At 40.4% G+C, this 16,030-nt stretch overlaps 2 protein-coding genes across 4 annotated transcripts in view; one reads left to right on the top strand and one right to left on the bottom strand.

Moving 5' to 3' along the window:
* Positions 1 to 666: 666 nt before the first annotated feature.
* Positions 667 to 1,701, bottom strand: LOC107712409 (proto-oncogene c-Fos-like). Its single transcript, XM_016517650.1, has 4 exons — positions 1,646 to 1,701; positions 1,335 to 1,503; positions 757 to 864; positions 667 to 672 (listed from the first exon to the last, which is right to left on the bottom strand). The coding sequence occupies exons 1-4, from the start codon at positions 1,699 to 1,701 to the stop codon at positions 667 to 669; spliced, it is 339 nt and encodes a 112-aa protein (XP_016373136.1).
* A 5,652-nt stretch (positions 1,702 to 7,353) lies between these two features.
* Positions 7,354 to 16,030, top strand: part of ylpm1 (YLP motif containing 1) — a 31,238-nt gene continuing 22,561 nt past the window's right edge. For 2 of the 3 annotated variants that reach the window (XR_001636794.1, XM_016517683.1), the window contains exons 1-12: positions 7,354 to 8,107; positions 9,333 to 9,533; positions 9,673 to 9,870; positions 9,995 to 10,563; positions 10,651 to 12,771; positions 12,887 to 13,013; positions 13,110 to 13,266; positions 13,346 to 13,435; positions 13,513 to 13,675; positions 13,884 to 14,035; positions 14,421 to 14,575; positions 14,657 to 14,719. Coding sequence is in view for 2 of the 3 variants with exons in the window: in XM_016517683.1 (XP_016373169.1) it covers positions 7,607 to 8,107; positions 9,333 to 9,533; positions 9,673 to 9,870; positions 9,995 to 10,563; positions 10,651 to 12,771; positions 12,887 to 13,013; positions 13,110 to 13,266; positions 13,346 to 13,435; positions 13,513 to 13,675; positions 13,884 to 14,035; positions 14,421 to 14,575; positions 14,657 to 14,719 (4,497 nt within the window). In the remaining variant the exon portion in view is untranslated. The remainder of the gene's footprint in view (positions 8,108 to 9,332; positions 9,534 to 9,672; positions 9,871 to 9,994; positions 10,564 to 10,650; positions 12,772 to 12,886; positions 13,014 to 13,109; positions 13,267 to 13,345; positions 13,436 to 13,512; positions 13,676 to 13,883; positions 14,036 to 14,420; positions 14,576 to 14,656; positions 14,720 to 16,030) is intronic. The other variant, XM_016517684.1, reaches the window with a different exon arrangement.

Below are 16,030 nucleotides of genomic sequence, written 5' to 3'. Positions count from 1 at the left end.
GCGGATTTTTTCATAATATCCTGTGACCTTTAAATAGAAAATGCAAAGGCCTCTGTGAATTGAAAGTCAGATTCCCAAATCCCAAACAGGAACTCATGCCCACAGCGGAACTGTCCTCTCACATCAAAATTCACCAATTTGTTTTGTACTGTTTTCACTTGTAAACACTTGATCTGTGCATATTTCTCTCCTGATTCAGACGAGATTATTATAGAGGAATTTTAGACAGAAGCAACAATTTGTAGTAAAAAAAAATGACGGATTTGTTTTTTAACTTCACAGGACATTAATTGATGGACTGGAGTCGCGTGAATTACGTGTGGATTATTGTGATGTTTTTATCGGCTGTTTGGACTCTCATTCTGACGGCACCCATTCACTGCAGAGGGATCCAGCAAGTGATGTAATGCTACATTTCTCCAAATCTGTTCCCATGAAGAAACAAACTCATCTACATCTTGGATGGCCTGGAGATTAGTAAATTTGGGTGAACTATTCCTTTAAAGGTTCTTCATTGGAAATGCCAATAAACAACCTTTGTTTTTGAGAGTGTGACTGTTCGTTCTTGTTTCGGTTTCCCAATTGAAACTATGAAAACATTCATTTATGCATTGTTAATACCTGGGTGATTCAGTCAATCATATATAATTCTTAAATTACAAAAGTCTAAAACTGGACAAACAAGATGTATCAGAAAGGTGCACCACCCTGAACACAGTATGAAATTAAAAATGGCAGTACAGCCCTATTATTCACCTCCTGAAGAAGGTCAATAAGTTCTCGTCTGCGGTTGCGGCATTTGGCAGCAGCCATTTTGTTACGCTCTCTTCTCCGTCTTATCTTCTCCTCTTCGTCTGGAGTGAGCTAATAATGAAGCAATATAACAGAGTATTATTTTAAAAACCAGAATCCCATATTTATGTCCGTCTTTACTTTATTGATCTGTTGTTACCTTTTAAAGATTAATGCAGTTATAGAGAGAGGAGACTGGGGCTAGTTGTCACACTGGAAAGTTGCCATAGTACAAGCTGAACACAAATGTGTGTTTTAGATTCTGATTAAATTAGGATATTCTGGTGTGAATTCAATATATCAACATCATCATATTTTGCTATAGCCTTATAACACTCATTCAGGCAGAGGCCATCTATATAATCGTTAAAAGTTGAACAGGACCAGCATTTTTGGAAAAACTGCACTCATTTATTATTTATTAATGACAATATCTGTTGACCAAAACATTTATATTTTACATTTTTTTGCTATTTTATGTGTTTATTGTATGCATAAGTCTATACAGAAATAATAATGTGTTGTATTTGAAGTCCTTTTACCTGTATATTTCTTTTGAAGCTTTCTCTCTGGTTTGCTGTAGGTTCACTGGTCTGGTCCAGACTCTCACTGGGCATCACTGGCTCGATCATCCAGCGCAGCTCTTGTCTCGATGGGACTGCATTGACAGTGGCGATAAAAGGACTTTTGTATATCTGCATTTCGACCTGGCTGAAAAGAGAAGAGGGGGAAAAAAAGATGCGGTAAATGAAATTAGATCAAATGGAAAATACTGCGTTTGTACGTAGGTTTATGTGCTTATATTAAATGGTTAAAACATGCGAATTCATTGACCTAAAACATAATTACTCACCTTATGGAATCGGAGATATCGCCTCCAGAGATGCAGTTTCGTTCAGTTGCGTTCATTCCAAATATCTCCAAATTAAATGGTATTTCGCCATGGATTTATCCTGGTTGAGGTGTTTCCACGCACTAGCGGCACTCGTCCATCAGGATAGACACATACACAGCCTAAATAAATACACATGCTCTATCAGTGTCTTATATACTGTTATTAAAATTTCATACATTTTCATTTGATTAGTTTGTGATGCAGAATAAATAAAACATTAGGCTATTGTTTTTAATTTTATTGTGTTTATAAAACATCTTGCTGGTTTTATCTGGTCTCTATTTTTTCCCAACAGGGTTAAAAAAGGAAATTCTAGAGTAGATATATGCATATATTTAATTTCTATTGATATTTTCTAAAAACTTTTCTAAAATGGATTGTGAGAAACTGTATAGACATTTGTTCAAAGCTGTCACATTTCGTAATGTTTTTAAATCATTTGAAGTGCATTGTTATGACTAACTGAATCTGACAAACATGTTTCTTTAAACCCCCAACAGGGTTAAAAAAGGAAATTCTAGAGTAGATATATGCATATATTTAATTTCTATTGATATTTTCTAAAAACTTTTCTAAAATGGATTGTGAGAAACTGTATAGACATTTGTTCAAAGCTGATACACTGTCACATTTCGTAATGTTTTTAAATCATTTGAAGTGCATTGTTATGACTAGCTGAATCTGACAAACATGTTTCTTTAAACGATAATTAGCATGCAGCAGGGCTTGGGTTTATAAGTTCCATATAATAGCCATGCTGGAGTTAATGAGCAAAAACACAGAGCGTTCTTAGACTAAACACAGAGACCTATGCCTGCATCTGTGAGCTCTTGAGTGTGTTTATGTATGTGTGTGTTTAGCAGGGAACAGCATGTGCTCGGCCACACTACCACAGTTGTGTAGGAGTGAATGTCACACAAGAATATTCTCCAAGGCTCAGTGTTATCACAGCTCAGATGACATTTTCTTAGAGATTCAAACTACCTTACCTTCAGACTGAGATGCATTTCACACAGATTTTAGTGAAAATGAGCCAAGAGAATTCTGCTTATGCACATCTTGCGTCAAGTAACAACATTTTTGTGAACATGTGTTACATGATTAGTTTATACAGCTGTCCATATTTGCTGTTTTGCATTAAATTGTGTCTTATTTTAATGGACACACCAAAGCATATTGAGACTAGTTACTGTGCTGTTTGTTAAAGACACAATGATATAATGTAAGAGTGTGCGGGACTAAAGGACATATTATATGTGAAAGAGCTCATAATTAACCCACAAAGAGCATGAGAGGCCGGATATGTGAGTAGGCATAAGAGCGGACACAAGTAGAACAAAAACTCAGGGAATAAGATAAAGAAGGATGGATGAAGATAATGGAAAAGCAAGGTGAAGAGAAAAGGGAAATTTTGTTTTTCTTCATCCGTGCTTATAGGCCTGCTTGTAGCTCATTCGATTTTTCACGTGAATGCAATAATTAAACACTAATGCATCCATTAGCAAAACATGCATTCAACCTGTTGCTTGGCAACACCACCAGCTCTCAATTACATAGTAACACTGCAGTCTCTGTTCATATAACTTGGCTGCGTTTCATCAAACATGTGACAAGATGCAGTTGAATAGTGCTGGTGACTACAAATAATGGGAATCAAACATGGGGTTTTGTTCCATCAAGCTTATATTTATGCATTTGCCAGACACGTTTAATCAAAGCACATTGCATTCAGGGTATACATTTAATCAATTCATCCAATCCCCTAGCTGGGAATCACACTCATGACCTTGACAGAACTAGCACTGTGTTCTACTGTTTGATAAAACATAACACAAATACACAATCATGTCAGTATGGAATCAAACTCATAAAACAACTGCACATTTAGATTCGATTTACTCTTAGGGTTAATGAGTTAAAGGTCCCATATTTTACACCTTTCTGGAGTTTTATTTTCTAAAATGGATTGTGAGAAACTGTATAGACATTTGTTCAAAGCTGATACACTGTCACATTTCGTAATGTTTTTAAATCATTTGAAGTGCATTGTTATGACTAGCTGAATCTGACAAACATGTTTCTTTAAACGATAATTAGCATGCAGCAGGGCTTGGGTTTATAAGTTCCATATAATAGCCATGCTGGAGTTAATGAGCAAAAACACAGAGCGTTCTTAGACTAAACACAGAGACCTATGCCTGCATCTGTGAGCTCTTGAGTGTGTTTATGTATGTGTGTGTTTAGCAGGGAACAGCATGTGCTCGGCCACACTACCACAGTTGTGTAGGAGTGAATGTCACACAAGAATATTCTCCAAGGCTCAGTGTTATCACAGCTCAGATGACATTTTCTTAGAGATTCAAACTACCTTACCTTCAGACTGAGATGCATTTCACACAGATTTTAGTGAAAATGAGCCAAGAGAATTCTGCTTATGCACATCTTGCGTCAAGTAACAACATTTTTGTGAACATGTGTTACATGATTAGTTTATACAGCTGTCCATATTTGCTGTTTTGCATTAAATTGTGTCTTATTTTAATGGACACACCAAAGCATATTGAGACTAGTTACTGTGCTGTTTGTTAAAGACACAATGATATAATGTAAGAGTGTGCGGGACTAAAGGACATATTATATGTGAAAGAGCTCATAATTAACCCACAAAGAGCATGAGAGGCCGGATATGTGAGTAGGCATAAGAGCGGACACAAGTAGAACAAAAACTCAGGGAATAAGATAAAGAAGGATGGATGAAGATAATGGAAAAGCAAGGTGAAGAGAAAAGGGAAATTTTGTTTTTCTTCATCCGTGCTTATAGGCCTGCTTGTAGCTCATTCGATTTTTCACGTGAATGCAATAATTAAACACTAATGCATCCATTAGCAAAACATGCATTCAACCTGTTGCTTGGCAACACCACTTTATGCAGGCTGTGTGCATTTTACTGTGGACTGACTGTTTTGAAACTTATATGGTAGTTACATAGCACATAGACCTCAGTTATCGTGAAAAAAGCCAGGAAATTTCAGTTTTGACAATATGGGACCTTTAACTTAGTGGTTAAAGATTTGGGCTAATAATTCAAAAGTGGCCGATTGTGTCCTCGGAGAGGGTGATTTATTAACTTGATCTTTTAACTGAATTACTGGATTTTTTTTTTACCCATTTGAGCATGACACTTTGCTGTCAGTGTAAGTCATATATGTCACATTTTGAATAACAAAGTGTCTCATTGGTTTAGTTTGAGTTGTAAACTGGTGTCTAATCAAACTGTATATAGCCACATTTACTTAAGTGAAAATTATCCACATTTATCTATACTTATTTGAGTATTTAAAAGTTAATGTGAATGTGTTTTTTTCTTAGTTTGGAAATGAACTGATGAAATCAACATGAAGTACCTTTCATGCAAATTGTAAAGCAGTTCATAATGCAATTTGATTCGTCACATTTTTATTATGGGTACACGACAGAACACTTTTCAAACATTCTTTTGACTTTTTCTTGTCTTCTTGTCTAGTCGCTGTAAAAGATTTTTGTCAGATGCTGGATTTGAACAGAGACCAGACACCTCATGATATGAGAACAATGAAACCTCTCGAGTCTGGTGCCTTAAAACGCTCGACCAATCGGAACAATAGCACACTAATGATCATCAGTGGAGCCTAAAATGTGACACTATGTAGAATGCAAATGATAGCATTTAATGTATTTACATTCTTTGAGTTTTAACATGTAGTCACTCTAAAAATGTCAATCTGACACTTAGCGGACTGCATTTAATCATCACTCCTATCAGTGGAAACTTCATGCAGAATGCAAGTGATAGCACTTAATGCATGTTTTTTTTTTTTTTTGTCTAGTGACTCTATAACTTGCCATCAGAAGTGGGATTTGAACCCATACCTCCATTCAGAGACCAAAAACCTCATGTCCTGAGAAGATTGAAAGCGCTTGAGTGCAGCACCTTGGACTGCTCTGCAATTCTGACACTTAACGCTGCTTTGTTGATCAGTCATAACAGTGGAGTCTGTATGGCAATACAAATATGTAAAATGCAAATGATAATGCATTTGCATTCATTTGAGTGTTGAATGCTCACTCTAAAATGTTTTTATCAAAAGCGAGATTTGAACTCACGCCTCCATTCGGAGACCAGAATCCTCTTTACCTGAGAATGTTGAAACACCTTGAATCTGGTGCCTTAAAACCCTCTTCCATTAGGGTTGCTTGCTCTATGAGTCCAATCAGTGGAGCCTTCAATATGGAATGACAATCATAGCACTTAATGCTTTTACAGTCTTTGAGGTTTAATTTCTTGTCACTCTAAATTGTCAGTAGTGGGATCAGTGTCCCATCAGCGTGCCCTGTGGTACTGTGTTGCATGCAAATTATACATTTGCATACATGTCTAGTCACTCTAAAAGCTAACTGTCAAGACTGGGATTTGAACCCACAGCTCCATCCAAAGACCAGAAACCTCATGTACTGAAAAGGTCGGAAATCCTTGAATCTGGTGCCTTAGCCATTCTGAAAACTGATTCGGGTTATTTAATTGAGCCGTCTTATCAATGGAGCCTCCGTTTTGGTACGATGTTGAACGCAAATGGCACATTTGCATTTACATTCTTTTGAGTTTTGACTTTTTATCTAATCACTCTAAAAGGATCTTTTCAGAAGTGGTATTTGAACCTACGCCTCCTTTCAGAGACCAGAAGCCTGCTCCTGACTCTTGCTGTTTGAATTTCAAAGTACTTTTGAAGGCTGTTGCTATGTGGGGATTTATCTGCTGTGGTATACCGCACTGTATCTTGAAAGGGACTTTGGGTATACGAGTGTCCTTTACAAGAGGACAATACATGTTGAAAAGGAAACAGAATGTATTGTGCATGCTGTGCCAGCATGTTTACATCACTGCATCATAGCCTACATTCAAATTTGGCCAATGATTCTCTTTATGAAGTAAATTGCTCTTTCTGTCAGTTCCTTAATGGAAAATACTACTCTTGTTTTGGTGCTGTCACACGTACGCAGGAATTTTGGTCAGAAAATGTATTATTATTCAGCCGTCTTTTGTATGTGACTTTCAGATTTGGCCTGGTTTTATTTTGATCCTGTCATGATATTTTTAAGTTTTATTCCAATGTACGGATTGCGTTATTTTAACACCTAAATAAAATATCTCACAAAAGTTGCAGTTTGGACTGGTTTTTGTAGTCATGTTGGCATTTTCACAACATTTCTCAAATGTTTTAATGAGGTTACATTTTTTTTTTTTTTTTTTTTTACATTTTGGGTGTGGTTTTTAAAACATTGTATTTTGGTGGCACTTAGGTAATGCTGCAGTTTAAGTTTAAGTTTTGAATAGGTGTGAAAACGTTTTGTTTTTTGTGTGGAAGGCAGCTGCCTTTATTAGATATGACAACCAGGCCCATCTTTCTCTACTCATGGCTTTTATAAACTGTGCTTCTTATGGTTTTCATTGACAAACAAAATAAAAAAAATATATTTTTAAAATGCATTACTTCAAATTTGAAGAATAAAATTCGGCTTGAGAAAAGAGTATTGACTTGAATCGCTGAACCAGTGCGACAGGTGGCGCTAATGCGCCTTTTTTTTTATGCGGAAGGGTAAAAGAAATGCGATGACGTGCTACGCAAAGTGAGCGTCATGCTGACGCTGAGACGCATGCTCGTCGAGGAAACAGCGTTCAGACAATAATTATGAATATAAACATCTTGTGTTTTGCACATCTGTGAAGATATATTAATTTTTTTTAACTTTCGTATGTTAGTTAGAGCCTGGCTAATAAGTGCGAACATATCTGCAAACAGTACTAGCGATAGTTACGAAGTAACCGGCTTTATGCGATCAGGCGGCTAGGCCTTGCCTGGCCCGCAGTGTCTCGGTTTAAGCATGCATCCCTCCTGGGGCGGTTACGGAGGTGGACACCAGCCTCCTCCACACTTCGGCCCGCGGCCTCATCAGTTTAGGGAAGCTCAGCCTCCAGCAGCAGGAGGAGGATTGGGGGGATATGGCGCTCCGTCTAATTTCTCTAGTTTACAAGAACAGCATTTACAACAAATGCAGCAGTTGCAGCAGCTCCATCTGAAGCAGCTGCAGTCGGTGCTGCATCACCCCGGCAACGCCGCCAGCGGCAGCGGGCATTCGAACTGGCAAACCGGCGGTGTCGGCCACACCGCACCGCCCAACAGCTTTCAAGATCCATCCGCTCTAAGAGGTCCAGCTGGGCCCCCTCAACCTCAGCCTCCGCCATCAGAAGGGAAACCTCCAGCTCCAGAGCCTTCATCATCTTCATCGCCTGCAGTGAAGAGCCCTGCTCCAGCACCAAAGGTTAGCGATGCCAGTGCGTTGGTGGCGGATGAAAAGCCCGACTTTTCGTCGATGTCTCTGCAGGCAAGCTTCTGTGGCATGCTTTAATATTAATTTCGTATTGTTGCAATAGGCACAATTATACAAATTAAATTTCCAGTTCGTGTAGCGCACGCTAGTACATTCCAGTTCTTGTAGATCACGATAGTACATTATGATTACAATATTAATAAATTATACATGTCGTTCCTTTCTAAAATTACTGTCATGTTCTGCTGTGTGGTATATCATACATTTTTTAAACAGCACTTTCTTGATTATTTTATCATACATGTCGTTTTTATGGCTTTATATTAGCTGACACATTGTTAGTTACATTATTTGTTCTTTGATTTGTCAGTGCTATTGAGCAATGGCAAAAAAGGTGATTAAAATTGTGAAAACCTTTTCACAGCCCCTAGAATACATCTTAAAAGCTCATGCACGTTTTGTCAACCAAAAAAAATAAATAAATAAACATTATCCTATGGTGCTGTGTTATTGAATATAGTTTGACAGTTTCCCAAAGTCCAAAAAGTATTCAAATTTTCATTTCAGCCAAAAATGAAAATTTGCTGAAAATGTTATCACCCACAGGCCATAAAAGTTGTAGATGAGTTTGTTTGTTCATCTGAAGACATTTAACTTGTTCATTAATGGATCCTCTGCAATGAATGGGTGCCGTAAGAGTCCAAACCATAATCCACATAACTCCAGTCCATCAATTAACATTTTGTGAAACCAAAAACTGTGTGTTTGTAAGAAATAAATCCATCATTAACACTAGTAAAACACACATTACAGAAGTAAAATTGGTTGTGAACTATGGAAGCTTGTTTCTTCAATGTGACAACAAAAATTTTTTTTTTTTTTTTTTTTTAAACCATTGTTTTCGGCTGAAATGTGAGCAATTGTTTCAAGTTAAAACTCCTTAATAGTGACATTTGTTTGTTAAAACATGCAGTTTTTTAACTTCATGACACATTCATTGATGGACTGGAGTAGTGTGGATTATTGTGATGTTTTTATCAGCTGTTTGGACTCTCATTCTGATGGCACCCATTCACTGCAGAGGATTCACTGGTGAGCAAGTGATGTAATTCTAAATTTCTCCAAATCTGTTCTGATGACGAAACAAACTCATCAACTCATCTAGATGGCCTGAGAGTGGAGAGTTGGGTGAATTATTTCTAAGTAAATATTCACTTTAAATTCACTCTAAGGACTATGGTTAGTCAAATGTTGTTACATTTGTATTTATTGTGTACAGGAGCAGCAGGAATATTGGTATCAGCAGCATCGTCAAAATTTGCAAAAGCTGAAAAACGAGAAGGCGAAGCAGAATCAAAGTTCATCTAATGGAAACAATGCTCCTGCTCCACCTCCTCCAATTGAACCCCCAAAGAGCACACCTCCTCCCCCACCTCCCAAAGAAGAACCCCCTCCTCCCCCACCACCAGAGGAATCAAAGGTAATTTATAACAGTAATATATAGTGATTTGCTCATGCATTGTGTGTATATATTTATTTAACCTGTTCTGTGCCTTCAAAAATGTGGTACCGTGTCAATTGATTACTCGTATTTAATTGATTACTGATATTTACCACAGCCCAGTGGCATCACTGATACAGGAGACCCAGCTGAAGCAGCACGTCTTCAACAGCTGCAGGCGGCAGCTGCCCATTGGCAGCATGTGCAGCATCAAAGGGCCAGCATTCAGTACCAGGCACTGATGCAAGAGCATGCTCAACTACAGCAGGTCCTGCAACAGTACCAACAGCTTATTCAACAGCCAGCCCATCTCCAGGTGCAATTTCTTGTCTTATTATATTGTTAGCTCTGAAAATATTTTGGTCTAGAGCAGAAACATAAGAAAAATGTAACAAAGTAACGATATCATTTTATTATGATTGTTTAATTATATCCACCAGACAATGCCCTTGGAGATGCAATTGCAGCACTATGAAATGCAGCAACAGCGATTTGCTCCCTTGTATCAAGAGTGGGACAGGCACTTTAATTTGTGGTTAGAACAGTTTCAGGCATACCCACACAAAGACCAGCTACATGATTACGAAGCCCAGTGGAGACAATGGCAAGAGCAAATGAATTCAACTTCAGCGCATCTGCAAGAGAGAGTCACAACTCTAAGAGCTATGAAGCATCAGTATGGTACAGCTTCTTCGTATGGGGGCATGATGGGACCATATGGGCAACACCGACTCCCCGGATCAAATGGAAACATGCATTTAGCCAGCCCAGGGCTTCCATCTATGCCTCCACCAGTTAACATGGATGCCATGCCAGGACCTTCACCACAGGCCCCGCCACCTTCTGGACCGGTTATTCCACAGGGACCATCACCTGTACAACGCTTCCCATCTTCTAGTTCAGATTCTGTCTCTGAAACAGGTAAAACAGCTGGACCACCTGGACCAGTGGTTCGTCCTCCTCGACCTCCTGGGCCCCCTGGGCCTCATGGAAGATTTGATGGCCCGAGGTAATGCATTTAGAATAAGGATTGCACACATTATTAGCACATTTTTCTGGAGCTGGGTTACTGATTTTTATTTATTTTCTTTTTCAGGTTTGAAGGTCCCAGAGGCCCTTGGTTTGAACAGCCACCCCAGCAACGGTTTAGTGCACCACCTAGATTTGACACTGGTCAGCGATTTAACCGACCTCCCAGAGGTATTCCTCCTCATCCTGGGGCTCCAGCAAGACCTGAGAACCCCCCTAGGCAGAATGCACCTAAACGATTTGAAAGACCCCCTGTACCTCCTCAACAACCAGGGTATGGAGGGCAATCCAGTCCTGTCCCTAGCGTTCAAACAAAGCAACAATCAGCAAAACCTGATGCACCGCCAGTTGCTCCATCTCAAATGGGCCCAGAAAAAAACAAAAATACCCACAATCAAAATAACAAAAAAGATGGTGCTTCTACTGGTCCGTCACTGACAGATGACGTCTTGGACTCAGCGGATGGATTTTTTATTCAGAGTGGACCCATTCCCCAAACTCAGGATAATACATCTGACAATACTATTGCTGATACTGCAAAGCAGGATAAGTTAAAAGAAGATACTACTAAACCATTCCTACCTACAGAAAGTCCAAACACCACCAACAAAAACTCTCAGAAGTCGAGCTCACAACCTTCTAAAACCAACAATGTTACTAACGGGCCACCACAACAAGCAAAGCCTCCTCAAAATGATATGTTTAAACCTGATACTCCTAAGGAGGCTCCTAGGGGGCCACATGTGATGAATCAGACAGGCCCACCGCAGGTAACCCGAGGAAGGGGAAGGGACCAAGGGCCATTGCCTCTCAGAGGCAGGGGCCGTGCACGTGGTCGAGGACATTACGGAGGACAAATGGTTGATCCCAACTGTCAGAGAGAAATTGTGTCAGAGGATCCCTATGACCATCAGCAACCAGATTCCATAACGCACGGAGAAGACCAGGATTCGGCTTGGAGAGACCCCTCTTTAGAAGGACCTGGAGAAATGGAGGACCAGGAAGCACCCCATGAGATGTGGCATCCAGAGGAGGATCTCTTCCCAGAAGAATACTATGGAGATCCTAGAGAGAGAAGACCTCCAGTGAGTCACAGGGAGCACCTAGAGAGCACTCATCCAGATGAACACTGGGAAGAAGAACCACAGGAATACTGGGAGGAAGAAGATCCATGCTGGACAGAGAGAAGACCTCCCATGCATGCTAGACCTCCTTTTCCTCCAGGTGCCCCCAGAAGACCCCCATTCCATCCTCGATTTATGCTTCATGGTCCAAGACGCCCCCCTCCTCCTGGCTCCCCACATGGACCTCCTCACATGGGACCACGTGGGGTAATGGGACCACGGTTCAGACGTGGTCTAGGCCCATGGGGACCACCACCCCGCCATGACATGATGGAGCGAGACATGAGACAGCCACCACCTCCTCATGAAATCTTGGCAAGGGAACCAGCTGGACCCCTTGGATATGAAGAAGAAATGGACAGAGAACCTGGATGGACTCATCCTCGTGGGAGGGGGCTGAGACGTCCTCCTTTACCTGCCCATGAAATGGAGAGAGAGATTAGAAGACCTCCGATGAGGCCCACAATGGCAAGGGAGAGGTGGCATGGCCTACCACCACACGAAGAAGGAAATTATGAGGAGGAATACCCTTATGGTGCAGAGGATGATGCGTACAGGAGGCGAACCCATGAATATCATGAAGATTATGAACAAGACGCTGAGTATTACGGTTCTCGTGAGGAATGGGGCAGGGAGCAGCCTGACAGAGAATATCCACCATGTCGTCCCCCAGAGCACATTAGAGAGGATCACTGGTTGGAGGGAAGAGAAAGGTCATTCCCATATGAAGATGAGAATCGGTATAGAGAGGTACGGAGAGGACCACCTTATGCTGATGATCTACCTTATCAAGAACGTGATCGGGAACCTCCTTATCACTCTCGTTCTGATTGGGAAAGGATCCCTCCTCCACCCCCACCAGAGAGAGCTTACTCTCATACAGTCGGTGAAACGGAGCCCCATTATGAACACAACCCAGAGACGCTAGCTGGCCTGCCTGCATCTCAAGCCCTTGATCCTCCACTTGAGCGGTCTTCACCTAGTGCTACTAAAACCGTACTTGCTCTTTCTCAAAGGCAGCATGAGATCATTCTCAAAGCTGCCCAGGAGCTGAAAATGATAAGGTAGAAGCAATTCCCAGCAGTATGTCTTTATTTAAACAACTTTCAAGTCATACAGTCCAACTATCTGATATTTCATAAGTTAAAATATTAACTTGGGTGACATGTTTGCTCATAGAGAGCTCCAGGAAAACAAGTTGGTTTTGGGAGAAGCTTCAAACCCAGACTCAGCTGGGTTACCTCCAGAACTTCCCCCTGGAATTCTTGGATTGGAAATTCCACCTGAGGTTAAAAGTGCTCTGCAGGTATGCCAACCTTGAGTTTCAAATCACACTCTTTGATTCAGAAACTAATTTCCAGTATTGCAATAGTATTGCTTGACCATTTTGTTTTTCTTAAAGGCTACCAATTTATTGTCAGAAACGGGACAGACTAGTCAACCTTTGGAAGCTGGTTTGTCCCCTTCAAATCAATCTACAGGCTTCCTTCATTCTTCTTCAGCACCTGCCCCTACAGCCACATTCATTGCTAAAACAGTGGACTATGGGCATGGCCGGGGTCAGTATATGTTCTACCTGTGATAACTGATGTGATTTTAAATGTATATGGACAAACTACATTTTTTTTTGTTCAGCAGATGTTGGTGCCACAGTGGAAAGGATTTCTTATGGAGAGAGGATTGTTTTGAGACCTACTCCACCGCCATCTGAGCGACTTTATGAGAAAGGTTGGTTCTTTTCTTTTAATTTGAAAGAACACTGTTTTGGTTTATTTTAATTCATATCTGTTGAACCGCTTAATTAGAACTGCTAGGCCACAGAGACCCGTACTATGACAGAAGAAGTGACCCTTATGGCGGTTCCAGTGATTATGACCGGGATTGGGAGAGAGATCCATACAGAGAGAAGCCACCTCTGGATTATGAGCGAGACCGATATGAAAGGGACCGTTACCTGCGAGAAGAACGGTAGGGTACTTCCAGACCTTCACAGTTGCAAATGTTATGAGTATTACGAATATTATACCCATATTAGTTAATTTAATGTTAAACATTTCATTACCTACATCAAAACGTCTGTGAAGAGCACGAAGTTGGACTGGAAGAAAGTGTGGCAATATATATCTGGAATGTTGTTTTGATAAGTAATTTTTTTTTTTTTGTATGTCTGGTTTAGACCTCCACTTGGGCCTCGTCCAGGACACAGAGAAAGAGATCATCCAAGCCGCTCAAGCAGAGATCGTGAGGTTTATAACCGACCAAGCTATGACAGGTCTTCATATGAAAGGAATCTTGAGCATTATGACCATGGATCCTCAAGCTATGGTAGTAAGTGAAATGTAAAAGATTCCATCTGTCCATGTTTAATGATAAGGCATCTGTAAGAAATCCATTGGTTATCTCATTATGGCTTAATCAAATGATCTCTGTTGGTTTGAACAACATGGCCAACTCAACACAGCAACATTGGCTTAGCTAACGTTGTGACTTTGGGTTGAGAATATTTGTCCAACGAAAGGTGTTTGGGGAAACCTGATGGAAATCTTTTTGCAGTTCCTTTTGGTGAAGCTAGTGGCATAGAAATTGCACACCTATAAAGATCCTGTTACACAAGCCATTTCAAATGTGATGGCAGTTTACCATAAATAACGGAGTAATTGCTAAGCTTGAAAAGTTGAGGTTGAGTTGTAAGATGCCTGTATCTCGTACCCAGGTGATCGGAGGAGTTATCCAGATGAGCGCCCTCCACCACCCACATCACTGCCCCCTTCTGCTCCTGTTGCTCCCCCTCGTGTGGAAAAGAAACCAGAGACAAAGAATGCTGAGGACATCCTCAAATCCCCAGGTCGAATGACTCGGCCTGACAGGGTATACCACAATTTTCTTCTCCTTCAGAATCTTCTTCTAAATCATCTTCTGAACTCCATGCTCAGTTTTCTTTCTTTTCAGATTGTGGTCATCATGCGTGGATTACCTGGAAGTGGCAAAAGTCATGTCGCAAAACTTATTAGGGTAATATTTTTTGTTTTGTCTCCATATATACTGCTAATCTTAACTTTTGATGTTGATTTCTTTTTTCTGTTAATGCACTTGACCTGTTGGCCTCAGCTGGTCCTGATGGTGAACTTGACACTCTTGTAGAAACAAATCTCATTCTGAAGGTGGATGAGGGAGTTGCTTTAATGTCTTTATTGTTATTAAAGGGGACATCGGATGCCCATTTTGTCGGGAGAAAATTAAGACTCTTATGTTCACTTTTATATCCAACTACAAAACACCTGCACTGCTTACGAGACCTTGTTTGTCGCTACAGCTGCTCGAGCGCGGAGAAAATGGCAGACAGCGTACAACTGGCAAAGCGCGGAAATATGCTAATACGGGACAGTCCGTCAGCGATCGTGGGCGTGGGATTTTCATACTGCTCAGAAAATCAAAATGGCCTGATAATTGAGACTTCAGGTTTTTTGGGGACTAAAAAAGGAGTGAATGGATTTTTATCATTGCAGGATGGTTGTGTCCACACTGTTAAGACACAAACACCATATATGCAAACACCATGTAAAAGTGAATTTTGCATCCGATGTCCCCTTTAAAGGGGTGGTTGATTGCGATTTCACTTTTTTAACGTTAGTGTGTAATGTTACGAAGCTGAAAGTTCAATGCAAACGGAGATATTGTCTTTTAAAATTCTGGCAGTTTAATGCCTACAAAAACGGCTGGTAGGGACTACAACAAGTTACTTCCCGGATTCGTGACGTAACAAACCCAGATAATCCCCGCCCTCGGGAAAAGGCAGCAAAGGGGGCGAGGCCATGCTGCGCTGCTTTAGAGAAGAGGAAGAGAAAACTAGAGGTGCACGTAAAAATCTATTCATATATGAATCGCGATTCTGTCTTCTAACGGTTCTAATGGATTCACAAGTTTCAAAATCAATGTTCTAAAGCAGCGGTTCTTAATACTGTTCCTCGGGTCCCCCTGTCTGCATCTCTCTCTCTCATTCAGCTCAGCTCCAACAATGAACTGTTCCAATTATACACTTATTTTCACATAGCTAAGAGAAGCGTTATACATGGACGCAGTTGCCGTACTGTATTAAAGCTTTAATCAGGACAAAACAGTATATTAAAAGCTAACATAAGCAGTAGCATTTACAAATAACACCATATCTAAAAGTATGAGACAACAACAAACAAAAAACATAGGCCTACCATTAAAAGCCATGCTTGCACAGGTTCTGCACGATCCTCTTCAATAATATCATCTGCTTCTCAATCGGGCTCAAACTGATAAGCAATATTAACGACGCCTTGTTTACAATACAAC

The sequence above is a fragment of the Sinocyclocheilus rhinocerous genome, unplaced genomic scaffold (assembly GCF_001515625.1).
Source record: "Sinocyclocheilus rhinocerous isolate Xijiao unplaced genomic scaffold, SAMN03320098_v1.1 scaffold2613, whole genome shotgun sequence".
Classification (NCBI taxonomy): domain Eukaryota; kingdom Metazoa; phylum Chordata; class Actinopteri; order Cypriniformes; family Cyprinidae; genus Sinocyclocheilus; species Sinocyclocheilus rhinocerous.
The sequence above is the reverse complement of the archived record's forward strand: the minus strand, read 5'-3'. Positions and strand labels throughout refer to the sequence as shown.